Below are 12,623 nucleotides of genomic sequence, written 5' to 3'. Positions count from 1 at the left end.
AGCATGCTTTTAGCTACAGCGACTTCGTAGCATGCTCTTAGTTACAACGACGTCATAGCATGTTCTTAGTTACAACGACGCCATGGCATGCTTTTAGCTACAGCGACGTCGTAGCATACTCTTTGTTACAACGACGCCATGACATGCTTTTAGCTACAATGACATCGTAGCATGCTCTTAGCTACAGCGACGTAGTAGCATACTCTTAGTTACAACAACGCCATAGCATACTCTTAGTTCCTGATTACATAATATAAGTCATTTAGTTACAACGACTTCATGGAATGCGCTAATTTATAAACAATGTAATAATACCCTATTAGTTACAGATGGTGTCATGGGATTAATTACAGACGCACTTACAGGGTTCAAATGTACGTTACCTATAGTGCTTGAACTTGGATAATACGGCCTGTTGAAATAAAAATTTGAATCATGCACTTGTTTAGTGCCATAATGGTATGGATAATCCCAAGTTTTCCCGAACTTACTTTTAGTTTGTTCATCTCCATAATAATCACTACCAGGTTTATTATAATTTTGACTATTGTACCGTGTGTAGTTATAATCAGTAATCAATGGGTAACCAGGATTATCATTTCTAGTACTATTATAATTAGCCTCATTGGTGTTATGTACATCGCTAGGGTAGTGTTTTGCAATTGTTTTGTGGATTATACGTATATTCGACATTTTTGTTGTTGTGTCCTCTGGAATGAATTTCTTGTGACTTCTGTTGTATTCGATAATTCTTTCATTTCCATTATTCTCTGTCTTACTAACGTTGGAATCTTCTTTAGATTCTTCTATAAACAATGGTACCCGACGCTTTTTGGACCGAGAAGCAAACAAATAATCCTTTTTATACTCCCTGCTTCCGATATTTCGAGTATGGTTAAGTTTTTCCATCTGAGAATCCTGGGTTGGAGGAGGATTGCTTGAATTGTTTCTCTCACTACCTGGTTGAGTTATAAGAACAGTCAAGGAGGAATTAACCACACCAAACTGCTCTTCTAGCTTATCTTGGTCCTGAAAAGAGGTTCTCTGTATTCTTTTGGAGGTTTGGGAATGTTTCTGACTGTCTGTTGTTGGAATTGAAATATCTACCTGCGATGTAATATTCTGTAGTGAATCTTGTTTATCGTCCAAGTTAAGATATTCCTCAGTGTAACCACAAGTACTGCCAAGCTTATAGTCACAAATCTTGTATTTCTGGTTAAAGATGGACTTCGGAGGACAGAGGAATGTGAAGCGTTTACCATCTTGTTTGCAATAATGAAACACTTCGCAATTAAAAGTTTTATCTGCGTAGTATCCCTCTACTTTTGACTCGCACTGGAAAGTCACGTGTTCCATGATTTTTGATAGGGGGTCTTGTAACTGAGTTTTGTTGCTGTGTTCTTGACTATCGTAGACATAATCAGATAAACTCGGTTGTTTTTCCTGAGAATGAAACAAAACAATCACTTTAATTTAAAACAGTTATTCTTAACGGTAGTCACATAGGCTTTTTTTTTCTCAAAAGTACTTCATCTTGCTTACCAGCTTTTTATTTTTGAAACGAGATAGTGAAACCTAAAGTGACAAGGCTATATAGAAACAAACTTGTTCCACATTACACATAATAGATTACATAATAACCTTATACGACACATAGGATAAAGGCCACATCAGATCTACCCCCTCCTCCATAGTTCAGGTTACAATTGTCCTGAGTTTAGAAATGTTGACCAGAGGGTGGCAACAAGTATACATCCCCAACGTCTACACGACAACTCTTACCGAATAAAGCGCCCACAGCTAAAATTACGGATCATGTTCATCGGTATACCGCTCAAACCTTGGATCTCTTGATCTGTTGCCCAACATGCTATCCACTAGGCCACACGTAGCCCCTAGATACGACAAACTACATTTTGATAATCTCCATTTTAGATAGTATGATATTCACAGCAATGTCAATTCATAAAAAGATAGAGCGAATTTATATAGACGCCATATATTACGCTGAGTCTGTTATCATATACATGAAACTTAACAAACTCTGTTATTGGACGTTTATCAAAGATTAATATAATTGTTTATCGAACAAGTTGAATTAAATAATTAATGTGAAATGTAAAGTAAGTGCTATACGTCTTAAACTGTCTATAGCTAATAGACTGCTATGACGACATCTGTAATTAAGCGCTTATGGGTGGTTGATAAAAATGGCTTTTTAATTATACTCTGCGCGTCTTTGTCGGCACCAAAATGGGATTTATAGTAAACGTGGAGGGGATTATATAGTCTATATATAGAAGGGAGAACATTCTGCCTATGTTCATATGGGTTGTGGAAAGCTGGGCGGCTGTACTGTCTATGAGGCTTTGGCTGCGACCCGCAGATTGCTAGTCGAGCGCCCTAACCACCCGGGCCATATTATTTCGAACATGTGAATTAGTTATTAAAAAATAGCAATTTCTTGGAGATCACATAGACCCAACCTAGCAATAGTAAGTATTAAAAAGAGTTCCAAGTGTGATAAAAATATAATTTAAAACATCTTAATGTAAATACGCCTCAGGTGACTTAGCTATAAATCAGTGTGCTTATAGTGTTAAAATCGGGTTTCGATACCCTCGGTGGGAAGAACACAGACAACCCATTATGTAGCTTTGTTCAGCAAACAATTTGTAAATGACACTATAAGGGTAATGCACGTGCTTTTACACACTTACGCCATGATTCGTCACTTTAATAGTACTTCCGGTTAGTTTTGAAATTATTAAATTTCCATTTCCACTCTTCGAATGAGAAAAGCATTATGAGGTTTTTTGGCATGCGGATGTTTTACTGACGTCACGGTAGTACAAATTGCAACGTTAAGACGTCATTTTAATGTCTACTTACTGACTGACAGAGGACACACTACTGTATAATGATGCGAGTGGTTAAAACAGGTGACCCCTCAAGGCGCCCTTAGACCCCCCCTTCCGGAGAAATAACAACAATAAACATAAGTATCATTTTGAACGGTCCCTAGGTGTAACAGCTTTGCACTAAAAACATCTCTCTCTCTCTCTTTCGCTTCCCCCGGTGGGACAGTGGTAAGTCTACGGACTTACAACGTTTAAATCAGGGGTTCTATTCCCCGCATTTGACACAGCAGATAGCCCATTGTGGCTTTGTTCTAAGAGAAACAAGTAAACCTTTTGAACGTTCTTTTGGATGATTTAATAAACTTCAAAACAGCAAGATGTGTGGAACCATAAATAACTTCAGATCAAAGTATGTTGCTGTATCTAGAAGTATAAGTCCCCAACTGTGCCACTGGGGGGCCAGATCAAAGTAAGCTACCTAGAAAGATCAGAACTAGAAACTAACGTAGTTCACGAGGAAGCTAATCTTATATACCGGTCTGACTACGAATATGTATCGTCATAAAACAAAGACATATAGTAATTAAAATGCATTGATTTGTCAGTTGGTTACTCTCGTTGTTATAGGTGTTTTCGGTCGTAATACTAATGTGGTCATTATCAATGATTTTAGAGAAAACTGGTAAAGGTGAAAGAGACCAGTGATTAGCACTATTATAAAAAAGGAAGCAACTTTTGTTATTCGGGTAGTTTTTAAAAATTATATTTTGATTTTTGTTTGTTGTTAAGCGCAAAGCTACAAAATGGGCTCTGTGTACTTTGCCTACCACGGGTATCGAAACCCAATTTTAGGGTTGTAAGCCTATAGACTTACCACTGAGGCCAGTTATTTTGATGACGATTTATTATGCTGTAATGGACATATAATAGCATCGTTCATTTCTTTTTCATTCTGGAAAGATCCACAACAGTATTCTTGTTACTATTTTGTGGAAGGAGAGATGGAACTCTGACTGTATAGATAGGTTTTAAACTATTTAGATTTTATTACATTATCAACAATTAAACGCGAAGCAGTGAACGAATTATTAGGGTACTGACCAACTCCAGGCACAGGAATTCATTAATAACAATAATCTTTGTTTTCAACTGATGCATCCCTACCTGTTAAGGTAATACAACTCACTCTATCTAACTTCATTTCGAAGTTTGTCTACCAGTGCTCTGTCTTAAACAAATATTAACAAGTTATGAAATATATGTTTTTGTTTTTTTATGTTTCTCGTGATGATAATAATAAAAAAAGGTTTTATGTTGAATTACTGAAAATGTTGTCTTGCCATCTTTTATATAATTTTTATAACTGTAAATTTATAAAGTAAATGCAGTATTGAAAGATGCAAGAAAGTTTTGTAATAAAACGTCACTGTATCTGCTCGTCATTACCTTAATATTTAATAATATTCAATTTACTCCCTGAGGTATTCCAGAGGGTGGCCTATTTTATTGTTATTTAACAATTTTTTTTGTGTTGAAGATTTGTAAAATCACTAGGAATTTGGTAAATTAAAGAGCAGGTAATAAAGATTAAAAATTATTTGGAAAAATCGTGTACGTCAATATGACTATAAACTAAATGACTTTTATAAAAAAAATAAAGTTTTAATACAGAAAAGACAAAACATTAAATACTGTTATTATAATTTCTATTATGCCAATAAGAAATATAAGTTTGGGAACTATTACAACAGTCATTGTATTTTATAGTGTTTTTACAAGTTTTGTATATTTATATGTAGAGAGAAATAAAGATATAATTTTAGTGCCATCTATTGGGAAAAGCGTAATTACTTTATTATTATTTACAGTGGCCCGTCAAAATAGGACTGAAAATATAACCCATTCAGTTATTCTTTTATGCTACGTTTAACACAAAGACTAATGTTAGTAACGCCATTCAATAATAATCATACCACATTTGTATTTTCAGAATTTCAATAAGATAACATTATTATTTATTTCAGTTATACAGTAGTATAATTTTACAAAACGTTGATTTATCTTTATCTACATTGAGATATATACAACATAAAGAAAAAGCCAGCATAATATATATCTGAATAAACAAACAACAACTGAAAATCAATACATTTGATAAAGCTGACAATAACAAGAAAACAAAACACGGCTTAATAAGATAGAAACAATGAACATGCATGAGTTAGCTACAGATATATTTTGAGTGTAACGTCATCTTAGGTAGAATCGATGGATGAAATAATAAATTAAACTCAATTTAAATTTTCGAATTTTTAGATTTTTTGTGATGCTAATTATGAGAACTATTTGAATTAAAATTTAGTAAGTTTCTTAAATATAGTAAGTAATCGTACTGTTCATTATTGAAACTGTCTTGTTAAAATGTAACTCTTCTGACATTCACGACAAAACGAACTAAGCTATTATAATCGGTTACTGGAATTGTGAGATTAGCCTCTTCTAAAAATAGTACTCATTAAGTATTGGGCGAATTACGTTTGATATGATGATTCAGAAAATATAAAAGAATCACTGGCAGTTTATTGGAATCCTTTGTTTAGTCGGTGGTTATTATATAAGCTAATCGCGTGTGATCGTTCATTATTGTAAAGTTGTTATGTCTGAGTTTATGAACGAAGTAACTGTCGAAGGGGTTAATGTCGTAGACGGTCCACTTTGGTCTGAGTCACCAGTTTCAATGTTACTCAATAAAGGTCGACCAAAGGATAACAACCGAGGTCGTTTCTTGAATAAGCTTAGAGATCCTCCGCTTTTAGAAGAAAATACTCGTTTAGGTTTTGTTGTAACTGAAGGGGTGGTAATTGAATCGGTGTGATCTGTGGCATTCATGTCCAAGTTACTACCACCAGCTTTAGTAAATGCAACATGATTTCTTTGCTTCGTCTTTAAAATATTTGGACTACCATGACTTGATGAAAAAGTGGAATTTGAATCCGTATCTGAGGCTGAAGCTGTAGCAGGTGTTTTACCAAAAAATGATGGCCTCTTTGAGCCATGCAAGAACGATAGACGTCGACGTTTATTAATTTCTGTGTTTCTAAATATAAATCCTTTAGGATTCTTTTCTCTTTCTGGTTCAGTTGTTGTTGTGGATTCTTTATAAACATTCTCTACGTTTGTAGGTTCTCTTGAAGAGAACGATTGTTCTAAATCGGGTCTATTTCTAGTTTTATCCGTTTTCTTTTGCTCTTCTAATTCAGCTTCTTCATTTGATGACTCTGGATCCGTCTTTCTACTTTTAAAATTTAACAACGGTTTTCTAAGTCTTCTAGGAAATGAAGGTCTCTGTCTTTGATTTGTAAATGACGTAAGTCTAAGAAAAGGGTGCCTACTTCTTCTTGGTTCATCACTATTGTTGGTTTTAGAAGAACTCTGTGTCACCTCATCATTTATAAGATCAGAGACAGGGTGTTCTTGTCGTAGTGTAGGAGGAAGAGAAGGAGTAAGCTGAGGTGGTGAAAGTGTAACTTGATATGGTGGGGGAAGAGTGAGAAGTATTGGAGACTGACTTGTTGTAAAGCTACTTTCTTTTTTAACTTCACCACCACTCAAGAGACTATCATTGTGTTCTGGTTCAATAACTAACGGTGTGCCATGAGCCAGTTTTGAGACATGAGGAGAACCAGCTTTAGAAGGTAATGGTTGTTGAGGCTTGTTCGGATTTAATTGGGTAGCTTGCTCTTCTTTTGATCGATAAAAAGTTCTATGTGGAGGTTCTGTAGATATGTTTACCATATCACTATCAATGACCTGTGTTGCTACTGAGTGAGGAACCTCTGGACGTCCAAACCTTTCGCCAGTAAATTTACTGGTGTTGTTATTGTAGTATTTAATTATTAGATCTGGGTTTTGTAATGTAGTACTGGATAGAGGTGTTTCAGTTTTTTGCACATATGGTTTGCCGATATTGACATTATGTGGAGGGTTTTGAAATGATTCTGAGTGAGTGTTATAAAACTTATCAGGTTGAAGTCCACTCTCATTATTAATGGCTTGAAGAGGGATATTTTCATCCTTATATCGCAGATGATAAGCTTGATGTTCCCTTGAATCACTAACTGGTTGAGTTTTATCGTCAGACCATGATTCAGTGCGAAAGTTTTGCTCTTTTGGTGGGCTCTGAATTCGCACTTGTTTGTTTTTCTCATCTTCATTTACCGATTTCAATTCTGTTTCATAAGACAGTTTTTCATTTTTAGTTTCTTCGTGTAAAGGAAACACAGGTGGCTCTGTTGGCTGATAAGAGTGTGGAAATTCTATTTCCATTGCTGGTGATAAGTTAGAGTGTGTTTGGAAATGTTTTTTAACTCTAAAATTATTATCAGGTGTTTCTCTTCCAGCACTTTCCAGGAATATTCCTGGATACCTTCTTCCTTTTACATTCGTTTCAGTAACTGGTCTTGCTATGTCTTTATTTGGTGTGAATCTACCCTCGAATTCCCTGATAGATTGAAATTTTCGTGGAACTTGGGAATCAGAGGAATCTCTTTCTTCTTCTTGTTGTCCTCGCACTTGTGTGAGCCTTCCTGAAAATTCTATGTCAGCAAAAGGTCTTAGAGAAGATTCTTTACTAACCTCAAAATTATTGCCAGGTTTTCTTCTCGAATACTCTATGCTAGGATGCGATCTTGGAAAGTCTGTTTGATCAGAGCTATAATCCGGTTTTATTCTTCTGGTGTCAGAAATAAAGCTTCCTGGAAGATCTCGACCGGAAGGAGGTTCTAAATGAACTTCGGTGGCATCAGATTCTTCATCAAGATTTTGTTTATTTCTTAATGTTAATCTTTGTGGAGTTATTCTATCTGGTAAAAATGGCTCTTCTGGATTAGCCAATTCATCAAAAGTTTGTTCAGGTCTTTGTTGCTCATGATGTAGTGAAATGTTTGGTAAAATTCTTAATCCAGACAAAGGTCTTCTTGAAACTTCTAGGCCAGATATTTCTTTATTATTTTCTGGTATGGGTCTTCCAACAACTCTTCTCTTAGGCTCATAGCTTTCAATAGAATCATGATTATATTTATGTCTGCCAATTTCTGACATATGTATTGAAGGAGGAATTAACATGGGATCTCGAAAAAAATCGGATTCATCAAAAAGTGGTCGGTCACCCTTTTTTGAAACAAACCAATTTGTGTAATTAGGTTGAAAGTTTTTAAACTGCTGTTGATTTTCAGGCCTCACCAAGCCATAGGTAGATGTTCGTTGTCGCGGGTTACTGAAATCTTGTTGATCATTATTATATGGTCGATTAGGGCGCTGAGGAACATTTTCATTTGAAGAAGTAGGTTTCCTGGATGACAACGTAAATGGTGAAGGTTCAAAGACATAAAACGGATTAGGTCCATGTCCAAGTACAGGTGCAACGTTTTGTGGTAAAGATGTAGAGCCTTGAGACGGAGAAACTAAAAATTGTGGATACCTTTGCTGCGTGGGTCGCCTTCGATATCCATTATATGGAATCCTAGCTGATCCAAATGGTATTTTATAACCTTGTTTGCTATTGACTACTTGCTTATTTTCGATGCCTTCATCTACAGGCTTAGGATACCTACTTGATCCAGAATTTTCATTAAACTGAGGCCTGTAAGATAATAAAGGTTGTGAAGTTCTCGGATCTTGTGTTTCAGGGTAAAACTGTTGAGGTGCTTTCCTTAGAGATAGATCTTTACCAGATACAAAATCTTCAGAAGATCTGAATGCAGATGGGTGAAACGGATCTTCAGTCTGAGATGCTGATATCAACGGAGGAGTTTGTTCTCTTACTTTTCTGTCATACTCACCATAAAAAGATTGCTGATGTGGTAGCAACGTTTCTTGAGGGGACAAGGAGCGTATAAACACAACTGGATTATCAGGATTTGTAAAGTGGCCATCAAAGGATTGACGACGATGTCTTTCTTTCCTTGCCTTTGACGCGTCTCTTGAAGGGTTTAATTTTGAACTATGCTTACTAGAAAGTACTTTATCCTTCACAAAGGCGGTATCCTCTCTTTTTGTTCGCTGAAGTGGAATGATCTTCGTTTGAAAATTATGCATCGTAGGATTAAAATGAAAATTTGATGGAAATATATTCATTGATGGAGTAGAATGGTGTAATCCTTGGAAAATGCCGGATTGTAGATTCTGTTGCTGATGTTGAAAAGGGTAAATTATAGTGTTTGATGTGAAAATCGGTTCAACAGTCTGCTGTCTTAAGTAAGCCGACGACTTCGTCAAGAGTAGGTTAGGGTGTTTAGCAGCCTTGTTAACTCCTCTATCATATAAAGCTGCTTGGCTCCTAGTTTGCTGTAGTTTGTAATGCCCTTGTGAAGGAAAAACGTAAGATTCATGATTAATTGTTGAAATGGATGTGGGTTGAGAAAGCTTCTTATTTATTGTACTAATACTTATTTCAGCGGGATGTTTTTTTCTCTGTCCGTTTGTTATAGGTTTTCCTGATAAATATGTGTGCAATCTGTGGCGAGAATTTGGTGGGTGAGAAGGCTGGAGATACTGATGAGATGATCCTAAGTGAGAAAGATGAGTTTTTTGATGAGGGTTCGAATCCCCGTCACACCAAAGATGCTCGCCCTTTCAGCCGTGGGGGCGTTATAATGTGACGGTCAATCCCACTATTCGTTGGTAAAAGAGTAGCCCAAGAGTTGGCGGTGGGTGGTGATGACTAGCTGCCTTCCCTCTAGTCTTACACTGCTAAATTAGGGACTGTTAGCGCAGATAACCCTCGTGTAGCTTTGCGCGAAATTCAAAGCAAACAAATAAACTTTCGGCAGACATTTCATTCATAACAATAAAGCGAATTATTCACAAAAGTGAATACAACAATTAACTATTTGAAACAGGGATAGTTTGACCTTACTGTAGAAAACATGGGTAATCAACAACAATATATTTGGGTTTAATTGCTTCTCTAAATATTTAAAATCCCGACCAGAACTATGTTGTTTTGGTATTGGGACTAATTTAAACTTAGCTTACCTAAATATATTTCTATGTGTGTATTCGTGTGAGTATTTTCTTTTCCTCAAGTTTGGGCACCCGACTCGCAATCTATGTGTTGCAGGTTCGAATCCTCTAATCGAACATGCCTGCCCTTTCATCCGTGGAAGCGTTATTATGTGACAGTCAATCCCAATATTCGTTAGTAAAAGAGTAGCCCAAAAGTTGGCGGTGGGTGATGTTGACTAGGTTCCTTCAATTTTAATCTATCCCTTCTAAATTATGAATGGCTAGCACATATAGCCTTTGAGTAGCTTTTCGCAAAATTCAACAACAACAACAACAAAAAATACCCTCAAGTTCGTTTAAACAGTAGTTGTTTTTAAGTTCATGATTACAGAACGTAGCTTTAGCTTACAAGCCACTACTAGTAAGAGAGTCTGTTACAAACAGTTGTAAGCGTGAACCTGTTCTTCTTTCCATGTGGCTGTCAATAGTTCCTTCCATCATTATTTTATTTTATTTTTCTTTACACGACGATGACTTGAATCTGTTAAATTTGTTTTAAGTTGCTTCTGACAAACCTGTAACAAAACCGAAACTAGGACGTGTCACAAAATAAGTTAATGGGAAAATATTATTGATTTCCAATGTAATAAATGCTGTGGTATATTGATTTTTAGAAATAATAATTTACGTGACAGAATTGTTTTTCGCGTTAGAATTTTGCTTCGCGAATTTCATGAAAGAGCAAGGTTGAGAATATTAGACCCCCTAACCAATAAAAACAATGCAATACATAAACACGATAAAAAACAAACTAAAAATATAACCAGCAGAACGTTTCGGAAGAATATGAGACACGAGAGTAACAAGAAAAGTCCTAACTTGTCCTGTAAGTTAGGTTTTAACTAAAGCCAGTATAAGTCCAGGGTTTCATTCGTGCCGAATGTTGATGACAACTGTGACTTACAACATGTTTTGTTTTACTTATAAATTTCATGAAAATTTGTAATGTATTTCAGCTCACATGGATATTTTATATGTAATTATAAAGTGACAAATCTTTATACCCAAAGAAAATGTTATACCGCTCTCACAGTGAAACGCTTCTATTCAAACGCGTTTTTACTTCTTATTTTCTTTCATATTACATGTAATTCTATATAGTGACCAGTGCACTTTAAGTGATAGGCCTGAGTCTGAAGACATTGATATCATGCTCAGTATCAAGTTTCACACGATACTGAAACTAGCACACGAATAATAAGTATAATAACCGAATTGCTGATCCCTGAAAATAAAGCAGTAAGCAGTGTGTGCTTCTTAGAAATAACATAACGGGTTTTATTACTTTCAATAAACATGTGCGATTGTTTGTACAAATTATTAAATGTGAAATTCGAAATAGAACCCATGTTGTTATATGGTTTTATAAAATGTTTTCCAACACCAACATTGTTTTAAGATCGTTATGGTTTACATATTCTTACTTTCTTTTTTAGTTTCATCCAGATTTTCTTATGATTATTAATGTAGCCTTCTTCCGATGACGCTGTGGTCACTTGACCCACTCCGAGGTCAAAAATACTAGCTTACTGGTTTGTAAGATCTTCTTAGTATAACTCAAGCAAAACAAATAATAATATATGATTTGGTGTTAAAAAAGAAACCATTTTGAGCTAAGAAAAGCCATAAACCTAATTCTGGTTTATAATGAATTAAGTAAGATTAATAAAAATTAGCAGTTCACCAGTTTCATATCGAAACAGTTGTTATTCGAGTAAATGATGATATAAATGGTGTCTCGACCACTACTATGTCTGCCGTATCAAATTCGGCCTGATGAGGCCTAGTATTGGGTGAAAGGCCTCTTCGGCACTGGATTTAGCAGATATAGTGTGTTTGACATATTATTACATTTTTCTTCATTTTCGCTCATAATTTCTTATAATTACAAAGCTCTTAAAGGGTTGGTTGAAACTGAATTGACAAACGGTTGCTGTTTTACTTGTTATGATTTTAATGATTCCAAGAAGAACAGTTAAAAGTTGGTACTTTGTGTGCTATTACACCACAATAAGAATATTAATGACTTAAACCACATTATTCTATGTTTATCCATTGCGGATTTCAAGTAACAAGCGTAGTATTTCAATCATTACTTGTGTGTCGCTACCGAAAAGTCCATTCGCTCAATACCAGAGCTCAACGAACATATTAACCCATTATTTGCCAATGTTTTATTTTAAGAATATTTATTTATTTTACCTGCTAATTTTAGCTCAAATATTCGTCTTTTGGCTTTAACAAACTGTTTTTATTAATAAATCAACTGTCTTTGTTAATCGACTTTCTAAGTTATTGCAAAATATAAAGCACGTGATAAGTTGATAATATTCTACTACTGAAATATCATATTTAAATAAATATTAATAAATATACACTGTATTCTGTATGTATTGCTATTTTGGAATACTAAAAACATTTGATAAAGGAAAATTTTAACTTGCTCATGTTTTAGAAAGTAATTTTGAATCTTATTAGAAATAAAAACCTGTAATAAAACTAGTTTTAAAGCAATTCCATTTTAGTTTGGTAGTAGTTAGGTTAAGTCCAAATATTCTTTAACTAAGTAAATCAACTAAAGCAATATAAACAGTTGCAAGAAAACCTGCAATAGTGGCAGCTCGAACAACAAAATAAACAAGTGAGATTAAAGCAGTTGTTGGAGAAAAAAGAAAGAAACAAGAAGAACGAGAAAAG

General features: G+C 35.0%; 1 protein-coding gene across 1 annotated transcript in view; it reads right to left on the bottom strand.

Moving 5' to 3' along the window:
- Window positions 1–806: 806 nt before the first annotated feature.
- Window positions 807–12,623, bottom strand: part of LOC111085849 — a 20,107-nt gene continuing 8,290 nt past the window's right edge. Inside the window, exons 4-5 of the mRNA XM_022386330.1 lie at window positions 869–1,443; window positions 807–828 (exon numbers count right to left, since the gene is read on the bottom strand). Coding sequence (XP_022242038.1) covers window positions 807–828; window positions 869–1,443 — 597 coding nt within the window. The remainder of the gene's footprint in view (window positions 829–868; window positions 1,444–12,623) is intronic.

This window comes from Limulus polyphemus, unplaced genomic scaffold, assembly GCF_000517525.1.
Source record: "Limulus polyphemus unplaced genomic scaffold, Limulus_polyphemus-2.1.2 Scaffold661, whole genome shotgun sequence".
Classification (NCBI taxonomy): domain Eukaryota; kingdom Metazoa; phylum Arthropoda; class Merostomata; order Xiphosura; family Limulidae; genus Limulus; species Limulus polyphemus.
The sequence above is the reverse complement of the archived record's forward strand: the minus strand, read 5'-3'. Positions and strand labels throughout refer to the sequence as shown.